Source organism: Gopherus evgoodei, chromosome 8 (assembly GCF_007399415.2).
Source record: "Gopherus evgoodei ecotype Sinaloan lineage chromosome 8, rGopEvg1_v1.p, whole genome shotgun sequence".
In the NCBI taxonomy this organism is placed as follows: Eukaryota; Metazoa; Chordata; order Testudines; family Testudinidae; genus Gopherus; species Gopherus evgoodei.
In genome coordinates this window covers 12,402,576-12,427,279 of record NC_044329.1, presented here as the reverse complement: position 1 = coordinate 12,427,279, position 24,704 = coordinate 12,402,576, and the positions used below count along the sequence as shown (strand labels likewise).

The following is a 24,704-nucleotide window of genomic DNA, read 5'->3' as shown; positions in this document are numbered from 1 at the left end:
CCCGTGTCTCTCCACGCAGTAACCTTCTTTCCGCCCACTCTCAAATTTTCCCTTCGCTCCAAGGGTATTTGAGAGGCATCCGGGCCTGGGGATCTTTGGTGTGATGGTGGTGTAATGAATTGCACTCGCATGGTGTTCTTGGGACAGTTGGCCTTGATATGTCCCGGTTCATTACACTTAAAGCATCTTCCATCTGATGGGTCACTGGGCCGAGGTGAGTTACTGGAGACTGGTGAGGTTGAAGAGTAGGGTATCTGTGGCTTTACTTGGGTGGTATGGAGGGTCTTTGGCTGTCCTCGGTTGTAGGGTTTATGGTCTGTGTGCCCCCTGGGGTAATCGTTCCCCTTGACAGTAGCTTTTTTGCTTTCTGCCAGTTCCATCCATTTGGCTCCAATCTCCCCCGCCTCAGCGATAGTTTTGGGATTTCTATCTTGTATGTACCGTGTGATGTCTTCAGGAACACCATCCAAGAACTGCTCCATTTGTATGAGGAGGTTCACTTCTTCCAAGGTTTGAATGTTGTTTCCTGTTAACCAGGCCTCATAGTTTTTTGCAATGTAGTAGGCGTGTTTGGGAAATGACACCTCTGGTTTCCACTTTTGGGTTCTGAAGCGCCGACGGGCATGATCTGGGGTTATCCCCATCCTGTATCTGGCCTTGGTTTGAAAAAGTTTATAGTCATTCATTTGCTGCTTAGGCATTTCAGCTGCCACCTCTGCTAAAGGTCCACTGAGGTGTGGCCTTAATTCTACCATGTACTGGTCTTCGGGGATGCTGTACCCAAGACAGGCTCTTTCAAAATTTTCCAAGAAGGCCTCGGTGTCATCACCTGCCTTGTAGGTGGGAAATTTCCTGTGCTGTGGAGTAATAATTGGCGCCGGGTTGTTAGGGTTGGCTGGCACATGCAGCCCAGCTTTTGCCATCTCCAGTTCATGTTTTCTCTGTTTTTCCTTCTCTTCATTCTCTTTTTGTTGTTTTTCCATTTCTTTTTGTTGTTTTTCCATTTCTTTTTGGTGCTTTTCCATTTCTTTTTGGTGCTTTTCCATTTCTCGGCGGTGGGCCACCTCTTCTTCTTCTAGTTTTCTTTTGTGTGCTGCCTCTTGGGCTGCCTGTTCTCTTTGGAAGGCTGCCAGTTTGAGGCTTTCTTCCTTTTCTTTTATCTCCATCTCTTTTTGTTTTATTTCTAGTTCCTGTTTGTGTTTTTCCATCTCTCGCCTGTGTTCAGCTTCCTTGAATTGGTCTTCGGCCTCCATTTTTGTCCTGGTAGACATGGTTCCTGTTTTCTTGTGTTGGGGTGCCCTCCGGTGTTTCTCTTTTGAACTGCAGGCTCTGTTCCCTCCTGGAGTCTGCCTAGCAACAGTACTTTTTTTTTCCTTTCTCTCTCTCTAGCTAATGTTCAATGAAGGGAAACCAGAAAAACCACTTTATTTGCATGCATATAAGTGCTGGTACTTTGCCTCCTAATGGGAGGGCTATTGCATGACAAAAGACCCTTAACAGTCTTCTCGCTTAACATGCAAACCACAAACTGCTAGAGAGAGCAGAAAAAAAAATTCTCTCTGGTTCCCTTTTAAAACCAAACTGTTTCTCTCTGCTAAAAAGCCCTTAGCAGAGAAAAGAAAAATATAATATTCCTACTGGCTTCTGGATTCTGTCTATATCCCACTCGCTGCTACACCATATCATAACCTTATTCCCAGATTCTGGACCTTAGCGTCCAAAATTTGGGGGTTAGCATGAAAACCTCCAAGCTTAGTTACCAGCTTGGACCTGGTACTGCTGCCACCACCCAAAAAATTAGAGTGTTTTGGGGCACTCTGGTCCCCCTGAAAAAACCTTCCCTGGGGACCACAAGACCCAAATCCCTTGAGTCTCACAACAAAGGGAGATAATCCTGATTCCCTTCCCCCCTCCAGGTGCTCCTGGAGAGATACACAGACACAAGCTCTGTGAAACTACGCAGAGTGAGTCCCCCTCTCCGTTCCCAATCCTGGAACAAAAGCACTTTCCTCTTCACCCAGAGGAAATGCCAAATCAGGCTAGCAATCCAACACACAGCTCTCCCCTGATTTCTTCCTCCCACCAATTCCCTGGTGAGTACAGACTTAATTTCCCTGAAGTAAAGAAAAACTCCAACAGGTCTTAAAAGAAAGCTTTATATAAAAAGAAAGAAAAAATACAAATGTTCTCTCTGTATTAAGATGATACAACACAGGGTCAATTGCTTAAAAGAATATTGAATAAACAGCCTTATTCAAAAAGAATACAAATCAAAGCACTTCAGCACTTACATTCATGCAAATACCAAAGAAAAGAAACCATAGAACTTACTATCTGATCTCTTTGTCCTTACACTTAGAAACAGAAGACTAGAAAATAGAACTACTTCTCCAAAGCTCAGAGACAGCAGGCAAGCAGACAAAAGACTCAGAGACACAATTCCCTCCACCCCAAGTTGAAAAAATCCAGTTTCCTGATTGGTTCTCTGGTCAGGTGTTTCAGGTGAAAGAGACATTAACCCTTAGCTATCTGTTTATGACAGTAGGTCACTGTCATGTAAGGTATAAGAATACCTCAAATTGACCATTATTACCTGAAGTAAAGTATGCTTGCCATTTACTCACACATTACTTGCTGTATGGTGCATTACAATAGACACTGGAGCCCCTCCATGTTTGCCGAATACCAAAGAACTGTTCCAGGTTCCTTACTGCAGTTTATAGTTTTGATACTGCATAGATGCCTCTTACAATCAAAGCACAAACTGAATGATTCTGATTTCTAAGACAGTTGTCCTTTTTATTTTTACAGGTTTGTCAACTTCCTTTCCCATAGATGGAACCTTCTTCAATAGCTGGTTGGCCCAGTCAGTTCAGATTACCACTGAGAACATGGCAATGAGTGAGTGGTCCTTGAACAATGGCCACCATGAAGACAACACTCCAGGCCTTTCAGAGGAGCTTTTACAAGATGAAGAGACCTTGTTAAGTTTTATGATGGATCATTCCTTGAAGTCACCATTCAAGCATAGTGATGCAACAAAGAAAGTTAAAAACAAAATGAGAATGAACACTAAGAAAAAACTGTCAAGAAATGACTTGAACACAATCTTCAAGAGTCACCAAGAGGAGGATTCAAATCAGTGGACTAACAACACAAATAACTTATCAGATGATACCACAGAGCCCTTCACCCATGATGCAAGACCTAGCAAATCAGAGAAAGGAATGGCGAAACTTCACATGGACCGCAAAGGGGCCAGTGAAATAAAAAAGACAGCTAAGAAGGGATCTTCACATCCTGTTCTAGAAGCAAATGGTTCTCATGCCTCATTGTGTCTGAGAAGCTCCTTAAGCAATGAGGAGGAGACAGTGAATTGTACTCAGTGTGAGTCCAGTTCTCTGACTAAAGTGCCTGACTCGGTAGGTAGTCCGAAAACGGTAGTGAGGTTCAAATTACCAAAGGAAAGCAGAGGGACTAGGAGGTCACAGATCCAGAAGCCTGACACTGTTAACGGGCCTCCAGTCAGTGAAAAGGCAAAGGTCATCTTGCATCATTTTGACAATGAGACTGATGGCTACTTTTCTGATGCAGAAATGAGCGACTCCGACATGGAATCCGGAAGTGGCAGAGTGCAACATAACCAATTAGATTCAGGAAATGAGGATATTGTCAGAATGAGTATTTTGGCATCGTAACTCCACCAGATTTACCAACTGTGACAATTCTATGAAGCCTAAACCCAGTAACAACTGCCATGTTCAATTTTTGCCTGGTATCATAACAAAGGGTTTTTTTAATTTGTATATATAGTTTAAAATTCAGCACTGTTGTCTTTCTCTTCTCTATATGCCTGAGATACAGCGTAACCATCACCAACATAGATTACTGTAACAATAGTTGTCCCTTCTTAGTTAACTTGCATATCCCAATTAAAAGAAATGCAAGCGTGCATATTAAGGTACTTGTGCTTGCAGGCAATGAGCAAGACTTCCTAGATTCTTAATAAAGAAGTTTAATTTGGCCAGTATCCGTTGTTTCTGCAGGGATGATAGTTTTATGGGCATTATTTAAAGACAGATTTTATGCTCTGCCTGGGATTTTCGCCCTGTATGTCAGGGTATTGGGGTACTATGAGAACCACCTACACACACAACTTACTGAAAAAGTCACTATCTGTCCGTATGTGCGCACGCACACAAGGAAGTAAAATAAGCGTTACTAAAACAAAAAAATTTAAAAAAAAAAAAGCACAAAGAGCTTATTTGAAGACAGCACTTATGAGTGGAGGAAAACAACATTCTATTTATATTTTATTAAATCCTTTGTTTTTTCTCACCTTCCAGTTTGATCAGAATCCGTCCCAGGGCCAAGAACCAAGATTTAGCCCTGCCACTACATCTGTCAGAGATAGTCGGCAGCACTGTAAACAGTCATCAAAGGCTTTCAATAGATAGAAGAGATGCATATCTGTGTTAGAGCTGCAGCGCTATCTACAAATATTCCTCCTGATTAGCTCTGGGTATTTATTGATGTAATGTAAACCTTGGAGGTCCTTTGAATCCTTTAAGGTTATTTGAAAATTTTAAGTGATTTACTCAGGTTAATTCATTAGCCTTTACCAAAACATTTAGGCCAAAATGGAGCAGGATGGAGAGGGGGAAAATGTCTTCAAAAACAGGAGGGTTGTAAAATATCAGATCAGTTTATCAAAAGAGCTGATGCCAGCACTTCATCTTTAATGGTTGAAATTACATTCAGCTGTGCTGGGAGCTGTACATTCGAGCCCTGTGTGGGACTATTTTTAATTCTGGTTCCATCCTGCCCTGCAACACCCACTCCCACTTGCTTCTGCTATTATGGCAGTGGGACCCTCGAGATCCGAGTCCCACTGCAAGGTTCAGTACTAGTCCCGCGCAGGGCTCTATTGTACATGTAAACTCACCATGCACAAGAGTGGACAATTGGCCCTCAGTCTAAATGCAATGTCATTTCCAGGAAAATAAATGATTTGCCTTTATCATTTTTTTGTTCTACTAAATACTGTAACTAAAACAATAAATGTATCCCTCTCCATCCTTTTTTTTATTCTTTGAATCCTAGTTACAAGCTGTTGACTTGATGTAGGAGGGTGATTCACAAAAGCTGACATTATAAATATTATAATAATTTAATGCATAAAATGTCCCCTATAAGCCTTAAATGTTGTTTAAAAGCCCATGTTACCTGTGAGTCAGGCGAATTTCCATGTTTGCACTTGAATGAACCATTATTTCAGTTTTGGCTTCAAAGGTCACAGTTAAATCGTACTACATGTTTTATTGGAGTGACCCCAGTGTGAGCTCAGGGAACAAAAAACAAACAAACAAAAAAGGAATTCACTGAAACTTTTTTCTGTTGTTTTTTAAAAATAAAAACCTGGGACACTTCTGCAACTGGTAAAACCCATCACTTTAAACAAAAAAACAGATGAATCAGTCAAATAATTTTGTGTATGCCAAAGAATATTTTGACTGTAAAGCAGCACAGCCAGAAACCGGAAACATGTCATTTGGAAAAATTGGAAGTTATTTAGCAACAAAGGACTAGAGACACATTCATGACACAAAACTGAGGTATTTAGCTTCCAAGCTTGCTGACGGGGATGCTTCTGTCACTGAGGCTGCATCCTGCTGTTTTGATTTCTGATGCTTTTTACTCATTTGACTCTGAGCTTTCTTTAAATTCTGTGACTCCGAAAATTGACTATCTTGGTGTTTTTAAATCTTCAAAAGTCCTTATCAAATTATTATCAGATTGCAGTGAAATTAATTAGATTGGCTAATTCCAAAAAATCAACTCTAAAACCAAATGTATCTGGGTGTTTTCCTCATTTGATAAATTTTATAGAAATTATTATCAAAAAAGAAGAGAAAAAAAGGAACCACCTGAAAACTTTGTTATAAATTAGCATAATCCTCTGAGGTTGGAAACTAAAGTCTGCTCATTAATTAAGGCTCAGAATGTTCAGATAATGTTAAATACAGTAAATAGGACTTAGTTTATCTTATCAGGCTTGCTAGCTTTAGCTACCGTATCCTAGTATAAGAGTCATAACAATAATCAATATGCTGCCTTTTAATGAATCTTGCTTCCGTGTGCTTCACTTCAACTATGGTAAAAAAAAAAAAACAGACACAAATCTCACTGTACACAGCTTCACTCATTAGCTTCTGCATTCCTTGCTTGCTCAGTACAGGAGAGCAAAATGGGATAGACTTTAAAGAACAACCAAATGAAAGTGGCACCATATTTCTGTTGATTCCGATGCAGCACTGTGATACACTCCATTGTTACTGTGATCAGGAAGTAGTTCAAAACCAAAAAAAAAAAAGTTCAAAACAGCCACAAGACTCTAGGCATTGTGATTTGTGATCAGGGAATAAAATTGCACACATAAGGGCCAAATTTGGCCTGTTTGTATGTAAAATAAGAACAAGAGAATGAGAGGAAACTAACAGAGAAGAGCTTGTCAGAATAACTGGGAGAGAAGAATCCAGAAGAGTATTACCAGGCAGTGGCAGAACATGTCTGGTGTACACACTCTAGTAGAGCACTCGGTACTGTATGTAGATGCTGAATCCATTGTCTTTTGGCTTGAGTTAACTTTTGATATTTTGTATAATTGCTGTGGGATTTATTTGAGTGGATTCTTCGATTTATTAGAACCAGTAATAATAATCCCTAGAGTGTCCTGGTTTAACAGAAGAGCCCTAGAGTTAATTTGAGGGCTAAGGCATGTTCCCAGCTGCACCCATACTGCCCCATTGATGTCCATGTACAGGTGCCCATACAGTATTCTACTCCATACATTTAGTGGGGGCCACACTAAAATAGACTTACAGAGGCTGTTTTGCTCAAAATGTCTAGGAAATCTCCAGACCTCCACTGGCCGCCTGTTACTTCCCAGGTCATGAGAATTGACAGCAGGCTGGCTGGCTAACAAGGAAAGAGGTTATCAGGGAAGAGGTGGTGGCTTCCAGCAGGGGAAAGGTAGGACAGAGATGTTCACTGTGGGCAGGAGGCCAGATCTAACCCCACCTCCAATCAGGACCAAGGCCATTTCACAGCCATTCCAGTGGCCCCACGAAAGCCCTGGAAACTTAGCTACTATATTCAGTCATTAGACACCTGGTTCCTAAGAAACACTCCACACGCCCTTTGTTCCTATGCCACCTACTTATTTCATAACAGAAATGTTAATAATTAAGGAAAGAAAAATGTACAAGGAAAATATTTTTGATGTTTTGTAAATGTATTTTGAAATGATTAGAAAGAAAAAAATATAATGGTTTATTTTATTAAACAAATGTCTTTAAGATGATATATAACTGCAGGAGTTGATATTTGCACTGTAAAAGGGACATGTTTCCTTTGAAAAGCACCACCACACTTGTGGGTTAATGTGATGATGCACGTAGGCTCTGATCAACGCTCATTTCTAATTCATAGAGAACAACCCAAATTAGAGTTAAAGCATTGGTGCCCGGTGGCGTTTCCTGAAGACAATTCTGAGTTCCCACATTCATTTTTCACCCCATATAATTTTGCTCTTCTGGATAAGCTGTATTTGGGATATTTTGCACCTTTATTTATTTTTATTTTTAAATGTCTAATATTTGGATGATACTTTCCCTCAAAGCACAATAGAGAATTAGCCATTTCAACACAAGGGCGAGAGAACAGATTTCTCTCACTTTTTGTATTGTTAATATTTTCATGAACTCATCCTTGTGTTATCCACATCAGCCTAAGGACTGGCAACTCGTCATAAAGGAGCTTCTCTGTCTATTGCCAGGGCAGTGTGTTAATTTTGGTTGTTCTTTAAGGAAATTCCCATGTACTTTGCTCCATTCCACACACGAAACAGACCCGCTTCACATCAGTTACAGGAAACGATATGAATGTCGCGGGAGGAGAAATCCTTCTGTTTTCTTTGTTTCAAAGAACGTGATGTGCCATTTGTTAATATAAAAGAGAAATATTGAAATATATTGAAAAGAGCAATTTTAAATTATTTTTGGCTTATGTTGCAATATTTATTTTCTCGTATTAGAAATTCCTTTGTAGAGAAAAAATGTATTTTTCATTAATGCAAAAACCTATTTCTCCTTTTTGTACATTTTCCATGTTAGTTAATCCTTAAAGCAATATAATGTATCAAATTTGTTCCGTGTGAGACTGTATTATGCATGCTGTTTGTGTTGCCTTGCAATAGCTCTGTCTGCCATTCTTTTCATCATGTTTAGATTTAGTGTATGCTTTAATACACATTGGGACCATGGCCCATTGCTTATGAAGAAAACTTTGCATTCCTCAATGTGTTGGCAAATGCAGTCAATAAAGCAGTGTTTTATGTGTACATTTTTGTTTGAGTATTATGTAGTCAACAGGTTCCAGGGTAGCAAATTCACCTTGGTATCAAAGGACTCGTGTCTTCCAAGTGTCCCCCTACCTTAGTAACTAGAAGGATTTGATTTGTACTACACCTATGATGTTCATTTGTTTCTGTTAGGGTTAGTAAACTGTTAGTTCCCTAATGGTATATTTCTGTAACTGCCCGTCACTTTCAATGAGCAATAGATTGCCATCACCCAACATAAGTTAACCATTACAGAGCGCAACAGGAATGGCTTACTTGTCAGCTCTGTAATTTATTGCTCTGGGGGAGGAGTTGCAAAAGGCTTCATCGATGTTTTAAGGAAGTGTGGGATCTGTTTGTATTCATTGTGAATTAACAGGGTATTCAAGGTTGCTGCTTTTCCTGGAGGGGAGCGAGGGAGGAGGGAACATTCTGAATGCTGACATTCTATCCCCTTTTGTGATTATTTTTCCATTGACAACAGTAAAATACTTTATTTACTATAGTGTCTTGCATACAAACATCTGCAAAGCATTTGGGGATATAGTAACAGAAGCAGGAGACAGTATTTAAGAGGCAGTGGAAAGGAGATGCCAGATGAGATTTGAGAAGAGACAGAGAGTAGTAAGATGGGGGTATCTGAGGAAATAGTTCTGACTGACAGGAGTTGCAAAGAAGAAGGTTCTCAAACCAAGGATAATGTCACACTCAGGGAACAATGTCATCTTCCATTTGCTATTTATAGCTATAGCTATAGAAACCAAGGCATAAAACTTAAGAATTTCTAAAATGATGATTTTCCCTTGCATTCTATTTGGGTTTCAAATAATAGTAATATGACAACTTCCAACAAGAAAAAAATGCTGTGGTAGCTGAGCACCTCTAAAAATTAGGCCCCACCTGCCTTCTGCTGGGCATTCCAAAACGGAGACATCCAAAATTAGTGAACACTTAAAATGTTGGTCATTCCAAATGGATGTGCTGCCATGACGGCAACAGGTTTGCGTTCTGGGAGACCAGTAATCTAGAGCTAAAAGCCTCACCATGCCCCTAGTGAGTTCAAATCTTATCACATCCCAGCTGATCTCAATTATCAGTGTAGTACCTAGGAAAAGTGGTCTCAGAAATCTAGACACACACCCCCCAAACCAGGTATGGCTTTGAGCAAAATCAAGACCTGTAACTGGACACCCGGGTAAGCTATGAAGAACAGGGACAATATACTCCATATATCTATCAATGCTATGTGTGTGCCCAGCCATATTCTGGTCAGCTATAACTTCCACATGGAATTGCAATCATCTAGTCTTCAGCCCATGAAGACATGGATAACTGACCTGATGGCCTTCTCTAAGAGGAAATATAACCTACCCATCAAATACATGTGAATAAAGACACACCTGGCCAACACCTGGGACCTGGGAGTGTCTCCATAGTGCAAAATATTGACACCCCCCCAGATGGGCAAATCCCCATCAGCAGAGAGGCAGACACCGCTGCCGGTCAGACTCAGATCACAGTGATGGCTTGTAAGGCTGTTGTTTAGGGAGATAATATTTAGGAACCACCATACTGAGGACAAAAAAATATTGTAATGTTCTGCCAGCCAGCACTGGAGAGACCCACTGGCTGTAAACCAATATCCTTTAGACAAGTCTGAACTCAACCTGGTCAGACTAATGACACAGAACCAGTTTCATTTGTTTCAAGAAAGTTCTTTGACACACTGTGCCAGTCAGAGGTGAGGAACACGTCAGCTCTCATAGGCAAAAGCAATTTTTAAAAATGGACAAACAGATTTGTACAGTGGTCTGATATAACACCAGCATGGATTCATATTACTCAGCTGGGATTACAGAGTGATATAAATGCAGTTATGATATAACAGTGTTACAAAGTGACCATTAGCCAGCATAAAAATTTGCATCCCAGCATGGACTTGAAAAATGCCTGCATGTGTTTCTACATACCACTGGGATGCAAGAGTTCAGTTCTGAGACACTGATTTGAAAGGTGTAAACTTCAAAGTACCGCAAAGAATTGTGCCAAATGGAAAAGGGGAGGTGGAGGTGGGAGGGGCCATAAGAGTAATAGGACAAAGCTGTGTGATGTACAGGAATTTGACTAGCATCCTACTAAATAGTTTGTGAGCCCTCTTGTGGCCCCTCATGACTTCTGTTTCATAAGCCACCTGAATCCTGCCAGAGCAGCAGCGTATACCTGTAGCTAGGCCTTGCATGTTATAGATGTTTAGGAAACACTACAGTTATTTGCACCCTTCTGTGCTTGTGTGGTTCTTTCATATTAACCTATGTAGTGTAAGGAACAGAAGACACAAGTGCAGCAAAGCAAAATATAGACTGATTGTCAGCAAAATGTCCAAACGGTAAGAGCTGTTCAATTGCCAAATAGTCTTCCACGGGAAGTGATGGAAGCTCCTTCACTTGGGCCGCTGAAAATTAAATTTAACATAACCTTCAAGAATATCCTGTAGGGCACAGTCATGCACTGAGTATAGAAAGGACACTTCATTTAGTAGATCTTCTCCATCCCTGATTTGTATGATCCTTTGGGCGTTTGTTCCAACCCAATGAAAGTGCACGCTATTAGTGCAAATGTAACTGCTAACTTTTTCACATGTTGAATGCACACCATGTATAAACCACTACCTTTTCATTCTACATTGTATTTAACAAGATGTTTCTTGTGGGAGGAGGCAGTATTTACTTAAACATTTTAAAAATTAACTTTACCACTTAACTGAAAATATGTCACTGGAAGTAAATGGTGGGTTTCAAACTGGGATAATGGCTTGATTTTCGTCTGAGTAAATGATCTAAATATTGTAAGTTGATGTGGCTAGGTGCCAGGACCCTCCCTGGGAGATGGCTAGACTCTGTTATCTTCTGCCCATTGAATATTATCTGTCAATTATTCACCACAGCTTTTTTTCACCCCATGTTACTTTTGTTTACGTTTCTGCATTTGAAAAAGGGACTGTTTCTGTGTTACCAGAAAGACCTTAAAGCCGAGTTAATAGATTTGTTTTGCTCAATTTTTTGTTAAAGTGATTAGTTAAGCAAATACCATTATGTTTTTTTCCTGTGCTGTCTTTAGATAATATATTTGATCACAAAGACAGAAGAAGGCTTTAATGCATTAAACTGTAGACCCAAATTTGGGCCTTTTTTGTTTATGAAAATGTGGGGGAGAGTAAACGGGGTAGAGACAGGAGTCCGACTCTAAAATATCACATGATTTTTTTTTGTTAAAAGCAAAAGATCAGGTTATTGCAAACTAAGGATTTTATTACTTTACTATTTTATTGCTCACCATTGCCTGAGGCAGCTCTGATATGAACTTTCAAACTCAAACGCAATCGACTTTACAACAAGCCACTTGGCGTGCCACTGTGATACACTCTGTTAGCATCTAGCACCAACCCCTTTGTGTAGACTCCTTTTAGAATTATTTTTCTTTAAGAAGTTCGTCACCTGTCCTATACCAGGGAATATTAAAGAATTAGATTTCATAACAAAAGGCTCAAGGATAGACCATAAAGCGCCAAATGCTGGGTAGCCAGTTTTAACTGTTTTCTTTCTTTCTGCTAGCAAGACTCTGAATAATGACACAATAATTCCTTGGAACTGATGTTCTAGTTTGAGCAGCAGCAGTGTTTGCTGAGCATTGTCCCTGAAAGCATAAAGGAAATATTGCCATCTGTATTGAGAAGCCTCTCACCTGGCACCAGTACGAGCGAATCAATTGTTTGTTCAAATCACATTCTGGAAAAATTCATTGGAGATAATCTTCCCACTGTCCGGCAAGAATTCAACTTGGCCAGATAAACTATATCTTGGTCCTTAAAGTACAGTGCAGGTTTCCCTATCTACACCTTTCTCCAACTGCAAAATTCGCTACCAGCCGCCAATAAATGTACCCAAATCATCTGCTGGTTCTAACCCATTTCCTGGGAACTGGAAATAGCTTTGCCAGGATTCACTGTGACAATTGAGGCCGTCATTGATGTGATTCCACTGAACATTTTAATAGTTTCACCTGCCTCATCTAAATGGCCAAAAGAAAAACCATCTCCTGTGGCTACTGAAAAGGATACACCCCACCACACTGGAAAGAAACAGAAAGACGATGACAGGCGATTGACCCAAACACTGCAACCACTCTACTAGAGTCATGGAATTTAGCATGCCATCAAAGATGGATCAAGACAGTTGAAGCTTTGGACTTTATTCACTGTAGCCATAATGCTTAAGTATTACCGCATCATGCTTGGGGCTGAAAGCCCAGTGAAACACTGAAACTCTGCAGTCTCAACTGATGCAATTGCACGAACATTTCTGAATGCAAAAGCGCCAGGGGACGAGTCTATTAAGTGCAAAGTGCACAGTCAGCTCACTACCCATCTCATCCCGCCTATCAGTGCTTTCACTGTTTACTCAGTTTTTCTAAGCCTTCTAGCATTTTTGTTGCTCTTCTCTGGATTCTCTCCAATTTGTCCACAGCTTTCCTAAAATATGGTGCCCGTAATTGGGCACAGTAGTCCCGTGCTGAGTAGAGTGGGACAATTACCTCTGATGCCTTACATATGACACTTCTGTTAATATAGCCCAGAATATCAGCCTTTTTTTGCAACAGCATCACACTTTTGACCCATATTCAGTTTGAGATCCACTATAACCCCCAGTGCCTTTTCGGCAGTACCACCACTTAGGCAGTTATTCCCCATTTTGTAGCTGTACATTTGACTCTTCTTCGAGTGCTTGCTCATGTTGAGTCCATTCTAGGTGTGTGCATACGCCAGGGTCAGTCGGCAGACTCAGGCCTCGACGGCTCTGCTCTGGAGGCTGGAAGGGCAATGGTCGGAGTCAGACAGGGAGTTCAGTCCCTCATCAAGGAGAGGTGATTCACTGCTGACCCTTGAAGCCAGAGCAGCACCTGCAGTGATGAAATGGCAGCAGGGATTGTGGCCTGCTCAATACTGGAAACTATGGGGCATGCCCCTGATGCTGGTCCCATATTCCCACCAGTCCTCCCTGGCTACCTCGGACAAACTGCCCCCGCACTGCCGGAACTGGAGTGGGAACACGGTACTGAATCCGACACGGGGGCAGCGCATCGGACTCCAGGACCTAAGGAGTCGTCCCTGCAGAAGGAAGGGGAATCCGTCCCTCCTCTGGTGGTGCACTTGCCATTGTCTCTGGACAAAGTGGTAACAGGTCCCTCCCAAACGGACAGCTCCCCTAACAACTTCAAGGAAACAGCAGGCCCTCCTTAAGAGGCTGGTCACAGAGGAGTCCGACAACCAAACATTATACCCTCCTTCAACCTGGCCTGTAACCAGGCTGCTTGTCCACCCAGGGGGCCTTAAGATTGTCAAATTGCTGTGGCAGACCCCATCTTCCAGTCTGCCTACTTCTAAAAAGGCAGAAAAGAAGTATCACGTCCCAGCGAAAGGGTTCGAATGTCTGTACGCACACCTGCCAGCAGCGTCACTGGTCATGTCCGCTGTTAATGAAAGGGACAGGCAGGGCCAAGTCAGTGGCACACCGAAAAACAAAGAGGCCAAGAGACTGGACTTATTTGGCAGAAAGATGTATTCGATGGCAAGCCTGCAATTTCGAGTATCTAACCCCTGTTAGGCAGGTACAATTTTAATCCATGGGACTCCCTTAACAAATTCAAGGAGGTTCTCCCGCAGGACCAAGCCCAGGAGTTCACTGCTTTAGTGGACGAAGGCACAGGGGGGCCCTTCAAATGGTCTTGGACACTACTGACTCAATGGCCAAGGTGGTCACCTCTGTGGTGGCCATGAGGTGCAACTCCTGCTGCAGTCTTATCCAAGTTATGCCAGGAAATGCAGACCACTATACAGGACCTCCCATTTGAGGGGGCAGGTCTCTTCTCCGAGCTCACGTACTTGAGACTCCATAGCCTTAAAGACTCCCAGGCCACCCTCTGCTCCTTGAGCCTCTATCCTCCTCAGCAGGCCAGGAAGCCATTCCGCCCTCCACCTCCACAGTCTAGGTTCTATGGGACTCCCCGGCTGGGCGCCTACAGGAGAAAAGATAGAGACAAGGGGGTCTAAGCAACATCCATCACCTTCCCATTCATCTGCTCAGCTTCGCCCTTCCAAGGAGGCCAGAAGCAGTCATTTTGAGGTTGCGCTCAAGGACTATGCCCCAGTCACCTCCCAGGATCCACCCTCCCACTCTTTCCTTGACCACCTCTGCCTCTTCCAATTGGCCTGATCTCAGCTGATCTCGAACCTTTGGGTGCTCAAAGTAATAGCCTCAACAAACCCTGCAGTTCATTTGTAACTGTTGTTCTTCGAGATGTGTTGCTCATGTCCATTCCATTACCCACCCTCTTGCCCCTCTGTCACAATTGCAGTCAAAAAGGGACTGAAAGAGTGTAGGGTCGGCAATGCTGAAAATACCAACACATGAGTGCGGCACTCAAGAGGATGCTACAGCCAACCCTACGGATACCAGTCAGGCAAAAATCTCCAACAACTGCGCACATGGGCGTGCACACAGCTAGAATGGAATGGATGTGAGAAACACATCTCAAAGAACAAGAGTTACAAAAAGGTAGGCAACTGGGTTTTTTTTCCCTTCCTAAGTGAAGTACTTTTCACTTGTCTTTATTGAATGTCATCTTCTTGAATTCAGACTAAGTCATCAATTTGTCAAGATAATTTTGAATTCTAATCTTCTCCTCCAAAGTGCCAGCATAAGCATACACTCCACTCCATTGTCTAAGTCATTGATGAAAATATGAATAGTGCTGGACCCAGGACAGAACCCTGCAGGAATCCACTATATATGTCCCCACCCAGTTTGACAGCAAACTCTTGATAGCTACTCTTTATGTGTGGTCTTTCAACCAGTTTTGTTCTCAGCTTCATGTAATTTCAACTCAACCACATTTCCTTAGTGTGTTTATGAGAACGTCATTTGGGACTGTGCCAAATGCGTTACTAAAATCACTCATGTTTTCCTTTCCTTAAAATAACTTTAATTGTTACCAGTTTTTCAGTGCTGGGACACACCACACTAAGGCGTCTGTACTACCTGCTGGATCGGCGGATAGTGTTCGATGAATTGGGGATTGATTTACCACGTCTCATCTGGACGCGATAAATTGATCCGCTAATCGACACCCGAACTCTACCTCAGCAGGAGAAGTAAGCGGACTTGATGGGGGCGCCGCGGCAGTCAACTCGCAGCTGTGAGGACAGCCAGGTAAATCGAACTAAGATACTTTGACTTCAGCTACACTAGCTGAAGTTGCGTATCTTAGTTTCAACCCATCCCCCACGCCCCGCTAGTGTAGCCTAGGCCTAAATGTCTCATCGCTGAAATAGAAATAGCATTTCTCATCTGCTTCACAGGGGACTGTGATATTCAGATCAAGTTTTTAACAGCACTTTGAAAATATTCATTACCAAGTAATATTATTATATTTCGAAAACTGAACATTGAGAAAAATATCCAGAAAACTCATCTACCTATATGACCTTTATTTTCCTGCATGAGTGCTGTGCTGAATGAATTTGGTACTACAATCCTATATAGCCATGTCTTCTTCCATTCAATGGTTAACTTTTGACAAGGCACAGAAGAGTAAATAATGATGTTGAGATGTATCAACACACACAGTGTTAGACATGTCATCTTTCAGATAAGGTCCAGTGCTTGTAGACAAGGCTCAGCCAAAAATATTTCCGTTTGTAGATACATTGAGAAGGAATCGCTTTGGTTTTAGACCCAGGAATTGTCTTCCTTATGGTGGAAAATAGTAAAATCCCAGCTTCCCTTTGTGGGAGCCACTAACTAAGAATACAAGGAAACTAGTTTGCTTCATGAGATACCATCCCGATCACACTGGAAAGAGAAACAAACTACAATGAGATGGCAAAGCACGGTTAGGTTAAACATTCACAGGAGAGATCACCGCAAAGAAAAAAATGATATGGAAATCAGAAAAATCATGAATGTAAGAATGCAACTCAAAAACCTCTTCCACTGCCCCCTTTCACACGCAACAGCCGATAGAATAAATAATCTGTTGTATACAAATGCATTAAATATGTATAAGACAAAAATATCGCTCATACTCTCTGCTCATAGTCTTTACATTAGCCTCTGTAAGTACTGAAGAAGGGAACTCCTGACTTTCACCTCTAAAAATACGAGGCTTTAGCATTTTGATTAGAGAAAGTTGTCCTTGGGGGTAAATAATAGGACTTACATATCTTCTTAGCCACTAGATCAGAGGGTAATAGCATCAAAACATTTGAGCAGGTCTGAGTCCATTTATTGGAGGACAATGTTGAATATGCACATTACATCCTGCCCTCAAAGTCAGTGAAACCAAGCTCTGATATTGAAGCACGTAACTTCTTGCCAAGGCTTTTTCAAGTTGGCAGGGCTCTTGATCCCAATCCATTAAAGTCTTGTGAAAGCCCTTTTGAAGGAAAGCCCACCCAAAATGTATGGGAGGATTTAGGATTTATCCTAGTTACTTTTCAACCTGATATTCTATTAAAACCTTGAATGAGAGATGGAATGAATGTTTTTTTAGAACGAGACATGTGGGATGGGCACCACGGTGTTGCTGTTCAGCAGTAAATGAGGAAGGGAGGGAATAAAGGGTGGATAATCAGACTACACCCCAATTCAGTGAGAACATTTGAGAGAAAGCCTTTACCTCAGGCAACAGAGAGTGTAACCAAGCAGAAAGGGCTCCGCTCTTTATTTCTGAATCCCTTCACTAAAGCCATATACCAGTAAACAAAGAAAAAGACACCTTCTAAAATAAATGTTCTGCTGTTTTTAATATTCACATGCAAATCAAACAGCTGAAGAGTCTATCATCATAATTTGAGTTGGTCGGGGCCAGAGAAAATAACAATAAAACTGCATTTTGCCAGACTGGGATGAAATATTGGGCATTCCCGCTGCAAACATGAATAATGGTCACAGGACAACTGCCATGCTACTTGAATGTTGTTGTTTAAGTGATAAATGACCATCTAGCAGCAGTTATATGGTGCCACTAGCAGCAAGAAGCCAACCTCACACATGCAAAAGCTAATCAGCCAGCCCCTCCATTTACTATATAGCGTTCAATCAAATCTCAGGAAGATTAGCAGAGTGTGAGGCCTGTGGTTATCTAGGAAAAATTCCCACTTGCCATTATCCTCAGCTCACACAAGGTCAGTGCCCCATTAAAAATAGCTCAAGGAAACCCCAGTGATTTAGATAGTTGTTATGTCTGTAGAAACACAGCAAGCCTTAATGCACCTTCAGTAAACCAAATGGTCACTCCAATTGCTGTTTAATATATTTACTGAGGAAGAATCAAAGACAAACATGACTGTATCCTCAAAAATCTTCAAAGCCTGTCCTGTTTTCACTCATTTCATAACGGCAAATCAGACTGACACAGCTCTGTGAGAGCGGCCATTTTACTCCTAATCCCCCCACCAGGAAGGTCAGTCTACTGATGTAGTTCGTGACAAAGGAAGTGAGACTCAGGGCACAAACGCATGAAAAAGACTGAACGCTTTCACAGTGGTTTGAAGGACAAACTCATGATGAGAACTCACTTAAAAGACAAAGGCAAGCCAGCCACTCTGGAAGATCATTCTCCACCCTCGTCACCCCAACATCATTCATGTCATCATCTCTAGAGTTTGGATGAGGGTTTCCTAATGCTTACCATTATAATTAAAAATGTTTTACTTGTCAAGCAATGTTATGGAGAAGCTATTCTTCTGCAAAAAACAAAAACAAAAAAAACACCAAGCAGGTAGCATTGCCACACTGTTCAATACGTGGGAATTCGTCTGTGGACGGTAGCCCAGTAGATTTTGTGCTGATTCCTCTGATCAAGAGTGAACAGGAAAGAGTCATTTTAGTTCAGTACTTCAGCGCAATTGTAAAATAAATATTAATCTGTCCCTCTATGTTTTATGTAAGAATTGTTAATGCCGGCATAAATATTAAAGGAGCAAATACGGCTGCGTGTCAGTAAATCATCAGTGAAGGATATGAAGATGAATTAATTTAGCCTCGACTTATCTTGAAGAAGTGCAGTAAGATCTCTTTCTGTTGTGTTTGATTAAATACTAATGGCATAACTTAATTTTCTCTAACCATTAAAAACCATTGGTACAGTACTTCTACATAAATGTCTCTAATTTGATGAGCATGTATTTAATATTTAGTCGTCCAAGGATAATACATTTAGAGGAGCTATTTTGTCTACTAAAAATAGTTTCTTCCTTCTGGATTTCCATGTTGGGCTGTGAAATTATGTATGTGTCTGCTGTGATTGCAACAGATAAATGTAAACCAAACAAACAAATAAACCTCCAAACAAGGGAAAAATCCCTTTCCAGCCAAAGAGAAGACCCTGACTGGAGCAGATGTATTTCATAAGCATTCTTGTGCTAATCCAGCCAATTCTGCTAGTAGCTACTGGAAGAAATATTGTTATGAATACATAGTAGGGTTTAATGATACCTCTGAATGTAACCTCTTGCCAAGGCTTTTCATCTCCTCTCACCAAACTTGTTCTCTATCACTGGAATGCAGAGGTTAAATATAGAACTCAGCGTCGGATGGGGACAATTTAAATTACACACGTCGGGAGTTTACTAGGAAATAAATAATGATGACACAGGAATGAATTTTGGAAGAAGCTCACAATCTTTGCAGGCAATGCCTTTCACTCCATACCAACACCTCCTTACAACATGGGTTATCCACAGGCCTGGAGACCCATGTGTCAGGGAAACCTGCCAGTGCCTATGTTTGGAAATGTAATCATCTTCAGCTGGAAAACAGCATCCTTTGCTTTTCACTGCTGTTTGTGCAAAGTGATTCAGCAAATTCACTCTTGTCAGTTATGCTGATCACCTGCAAGAAGGCCTGCAGCGATCTCTCAGGAGGAATTAGCCTTGGACTTTATTCATAAAGTGGCGAGAGGAAACATGTAAATGGCAAACAATTAAAGCTGGATTAAAAGAAAATGGCATCCAGGAGTACAAGACATCCCATAAACAGTTTAATTACTTAACAGAGCTGGAGGCATTTGCAAAGAAGCCAACACAACTGACAGTTGAAAGTGCCAAGGCTCCAGATGCCGCTATTGGAAAAATAACTTCTCTACCTTGGCTGCTGGGTTCTATGATTGCCATCCAATCAGGAGGAAAAGGAGGTCATAGAATGGCCCCAGTACATTCAGCAGCCTCATGCCACCTTTGCCTTGTTGGGTGAATTAACAGTCATGTATGGCCCAAATATTGTAGAGAAATAGGGAGCATCATCAGAAAGAGCCACATAGAGGCGGATTCTGGTCTCAGTTACATTGACGCAATTCAGGAGTAACTCCGCTGATTTCATAACATAAAATGATGCTGAGGTAACAGTATCTTGGATGAGTACTTGGGAAAGAAATGCTACTATGAAATGGTTGCTCCAATTAAAAAGCAAGAATGCTAGACCATATTTCCTCATGCACAGTCCTGAGCAAATAACAAGGAACAACTTTCTCTGACTTTCACTTCCGAACACAAAGATCAAAGCACTTCTGGATTCTTAGCCTACTCCCTGGCAGATATCATAGCGGTGACATCTGTTGTGTAAATGGGTAGCTAGACCAGACGATTGGTTCCCCTAGACCAAACACACACAAGCCAACTACACCCAACCACTTTTTCAATGGAGGAAAAATATTCTTTCAGGTACCAAACAATTAACCTGAATATTTGGGAACTAGGTCATTATGGTGCAGTATATAGCTATGAAACTGATCCATTTTCCTCTTCCTTTATATTTTGACGAAGTCTCTGAGTGCAGAGTTCGGGAGCCATTTAATTCTCAAGGTTGCTTCTCACTTTTTACATAGAAGACACACACTATGCTTTCTCATGGAGATTTTACTTTTGTTCTTTCATGTTAATTTCCTCGGTCTAAAATTTAAAAAAAAGGAAACCAACAAGAAGAAATTTAAATCAGTTTAGATTGAAAGAACAGGTTTGTATATGGAAGCATAAGTCATCTAATTACCCACTAATTAGATATAGAACCTGAGGCTGTAGCTCTTGCTCATGTGAATCATCCTGTCTAAGTATATGGGAACTATTTGCATAAATAAGGTCTAAGTATGTGAATAAGGGCTGTAAGGTTTGGCCCATGGTGGGTATTTCAACTCAGGACCATTTCTGCTTAATATAAAGTGCACACTTTTTCAAAAGGGCAATGCGTGTTAAATATTTAGATTTAATGAAGATGTAATCATTAACCAGATGTGCTTGTCTTTTCAGCAATAAATTATAATACTATTACCAACTACACAGGAAACTGGCACTATAAAAAGGGCAATGGTTAAAATATTGCTGCTGTGAATCAGCCATTAGCAGCCTTGCCACTAGATTGAAATTGTCTGATCAATAAGATGGAATTTTCCTTGCAAGTCAAGTAACAAAATAGCACCTATTCATACAGTTGTGACTTTTGCCAAAAGATGATATACAAGATAACTGCTCTCAAAGCTTTCTTGAGGAAATCTATGTGGAAACAAGTGAGAGGTTGATCCAAGAGTACCCAAGCAATTTGTTACTACTCATTAAGGATTATCCACCTTGCAGTGCTCGTTGCTAGTACCCCACAAGCAGTGCTCAGCTGTATTAGAGCAGGATGTAGAGCCAAGAACCATGGTCAGATCTGATTTGTTTGCCCATCATAGTATAGGTTTTATGTTTCTACCAAATTCTTGTGGTATCTCAAAAATGGTTACAGTGGTGATAAAAGTAGGCTTTCAAATCAGATACCAGAAAGTATCCGGACATGCCACACGGTAGCTGATAGCATTCCACTGTGAATGGAGCAAAATTTTCTCACCCATCTACACAGAATTTTGGGATGCATCACTGAATGTGATGTGCTAAAAATGGTGAGGAATATCGTACATGGTTCCTTCAAGAAATTTGGCATGGTACCCATCCCTGCACCTCAGTTTGTGATTAGAAAATGTTTGCCTACAAGGGCTTTGAGACAAGGTAATTTAGACGTGAAATGTGCTTAACTAATCTACTGTTTTCTATTAATCTTTGGAACAACTAGGACTGTAGTGAATAAAAAGACCACATTAAGGGCAGTGGTGTCCTCACGTGTGGCTTCTGCAGCTGCTCCACTTCTTCCACTGCTGAGATCAGACACAGGACAGGCAGAGGATGCAGATAAATGGGCAATAGCTTGACAAAAGAGGCTGACCCTCTGGCTAATTATACAGGTATTTTCTACTGCCAGTCTGGAAATTAGTTACACTGAAAGAGCAGCCTCTGAGGGTACATCTACACTACGTGATTATTCCAATTTTACAGAAACCGTTTTTTTAAAACAGATTGTATAAAGTCGAGTGCACGCGGCCACACTAAGCACATTAATTCAGCGGTGTGCGTCCATGTACCGAGGCTAGCGTCAATTTCTGGAGCGTTGCACTGTGGGTAGTTATCCTGTAGCTATCTCATAATTCCCGCAGTCTTCCCCCCCATTGGAATTCTGGGTTGAGATCCCAATGCATGATGGTGCAAAAACAGTGTCGAGGGTGATTCTGGGTAAATGTCGTCACTCAATCCTTCCTCATTGAAAGCATCGGCAGACAATCATTTTGCACCCTCTTTCCTCTGGATTGCCCTGGCAGACGCCATAGCGTGGCAACCATGGAGCCTGTTTTGCCTTTTTCACTGTCACCATATGTGTACTGGATGCTGCTGACAGACCCGGTACTGCAGTGCTACACAGCAGCATTCATTTGCCTTTGCAAGGTAGCAGAGACGATTACCATCCCTACTGCACCGTCTGCCATTGTAAATTGGTGAAGAGATGATAGTTATCAGTCATTTTGCACTGTTTGCAATTGGAAATTGCGATGACGGTTATCAATCCTTTTGACCTTCTGCTGCTGTCATGGGTGCTCCTGGCTGGCCTTGCTGAGGTCGGCCGGGAGCGCATGGACAAAAATGGGAATGACTCTCCGGGTCACTCCCTTCTTTATGTTTTGTCTAAAAATAGAGTCAGTCCTGCCTAGAATATGAGGCAAGTGTACTAGAGAACCAGAGAGCACAGCTGCTCTGTGTCAGAGCCCCAGAGATCCCACAGAAATGATGAGCTGCATGCTATTCTAGGGGGTGCCCCTGCAACAACCCCACCCATTGCTTCCCTCCTCCCCCAACCCTCCTGGGCTACCGTGGCAGTGTCCCCCCATTTGTGTGATGAAGTAATAAAGAATGCAGGAATAAGAAACACTGACTTTTTAGTGAGATAAAATGAGGGGGAGCAGCCTCCAGCTGCTATGATAGTCCAGGGCGTACAGAATCTTTTCTTTAGGCATGAAAGGGGGGGGCGCTGATGGAGATCAGCCTCCAGCTGCTATGATGAGGACGGTTACCAAGCCTTTTGTACCATCTGCTGGGAATGATCAGGAGTCATTCCCATTTTTACCCAGGCACACCCAGCCGACCTCATCAAGGCCAGCCAGGAGCACTCACAGGATGATGAGGATGGTTTTCCACCATTGTGCACCATCTGCCATCAGGAAAGGAAGGGGAGGGGATGCTGCTGTTCAGCGCCGCAGCACCGCGTCTACCAGCAGCATGCAGTAGACATACGGTGACATTGAAAAAAGGCGAGAAACAATTTTTTTCCCTTCTCTTTCACGAGTGGGAGGTGGGGTGAATAGACGAGATATACCCTGAACCACCCCAGACAATGTTTTTGACCCTTCAGGCACTGGGAGCTCAGCCAAGAATGCAAATGCTTTTCGGAGACTGTGAGGACTGTGGGATAGCTGGAGTCCTCAGTCCCCCCTCCCTCCCTCCATGAGCGTCCTTTTGCTTCTTTGGCTTTCCGTTACGCTTGTCACGCAGCACTGTGCTGAGTCCCTGCTGTGGTCTCTATCATAGGCTGGAGATTTTTTCAAATGCTTTGTCATTTCGTCTTCTGTAACGGAGCTCTGATAGAACAGATTTCTCTCCCCATATAGCGATCAGATCCAGTATCTCCTGTACGGTCCATGCTGGAGCTCTCTTTGGATTTGGGACTGCATCACCACCCATGCTGATCAGAGCTCCATGTTGGGCAAACAGGAAATGAAATTCAAAAGTTTGCGAGGCTTTTCCTGTCAACCTGGCGAGTGCATCTGAGTTCAGATTGCTTTCCAGAGCGGTCAGAATGGTGCACTGTGGGATACCGCCCGGAGGCCAATACCGTCGAATTGCGGCCACACTAACCCTAATCCGACATGGCAATACCGATTTCAGCACTACTCCCCTCATCGGTTTAAAGAGCCCTTTATATTGATATAAAGGGCTTCATTGCGTGCACGGGTGCAGGGTTAATTCGGTTTAATGCTGCTAAATTCAGTTTAAACGCGTAGTGTAGACCAGGCCTAAAACTCCCAGAAGAAGCTGACGCTGCCACAGGAAGAGTTTAAGGCTTTTCCATGCTGCTATCTGTAAACCTTCTTCATGTTTCCATTCACTTTTCAGTCTCCTCTGTGTGTGTTTATTTTTCGTCTCCTTTATTCTCCTCCATTTCCTTGTGTCCTCAGCTTCTGACTCCATACCTTTCCACTTCTTCTCTTCATTGCGATACATTGCATGCGCCTTTCTGCTCAGTAGAGGCTGAGGAGCATGTGCAGGCCAAGAAGATGGTTGGATGTGATTCTTTGGAGTTAGAGATGGGGTCAAACCAAAACTCCACACCTGGAAAGCAACAGAATCTGCTCAAACTCTGGATCCACATAAGTGTTCACATTCCTGAAGGCTGAACCCACCTTCATACACTTATGTGGAAGGGATCATCAATGGCTCAGGACTACCTACAAGGTAAGAAGCTTACAAAGTTGCAAACAGTGCATTAAAAATGTCCAAAAAAGCCCATAAAAAGGCATTTGCTTTCTCAGATACCACAAATAATGTTAGCTACTGCACAAAGGGAATGGCAGAGAAGGGTAACAATACCTATCCTTATGAACCCAGCAGGACTAATAATGCAATTCCAAAGGAGAGAAATCTGTAATTTTTGCTGCTCCTTGCCTTTATACCTGAGGGAATACAGCAAAGCTCAGAGGATAAAACAGAACAGCAGAGATACAAATCCTTTCCACTAAAAGTTGCCTGCTGATCATTTCAATCCAGGTAATGGTCTGGAAGCTATGACTGAACAAATGAGCCATCCATTACACATAGCACTCAGTGATTCTTATC

General features: G+C 42.0%; 1 protein-coding gene across 9 annotated transcripts in view; it reads left to right on the top strand.

Moving 5' to 3' along the window:
- Positions 1-8,401, top strand: part of JADE2 (jade family PHD finger 2) — a 144,829-nt gene extending 136,428 nt beyond the window's left edge. For all 9 annotated transcript variants that reach the window (XM_030573632.1, XM_030573633.1, XM_030573628.1 and 6 more), the window contains one exon: positions 2,812-8,401. In XM_030573632.1, the coding sequence (XP_030429492.1) occupies positions 2,812-3,698 (887 nt within the window). In that variant the 3' untranslated portion in view covers positions 3,699-8,401. The remainder of the gene's footprint in view (positions 1-2,811) is intronic.
- The last annotated feature ends 16,303 nt before the right edge of the window (positions 8,402-24,704 follow it).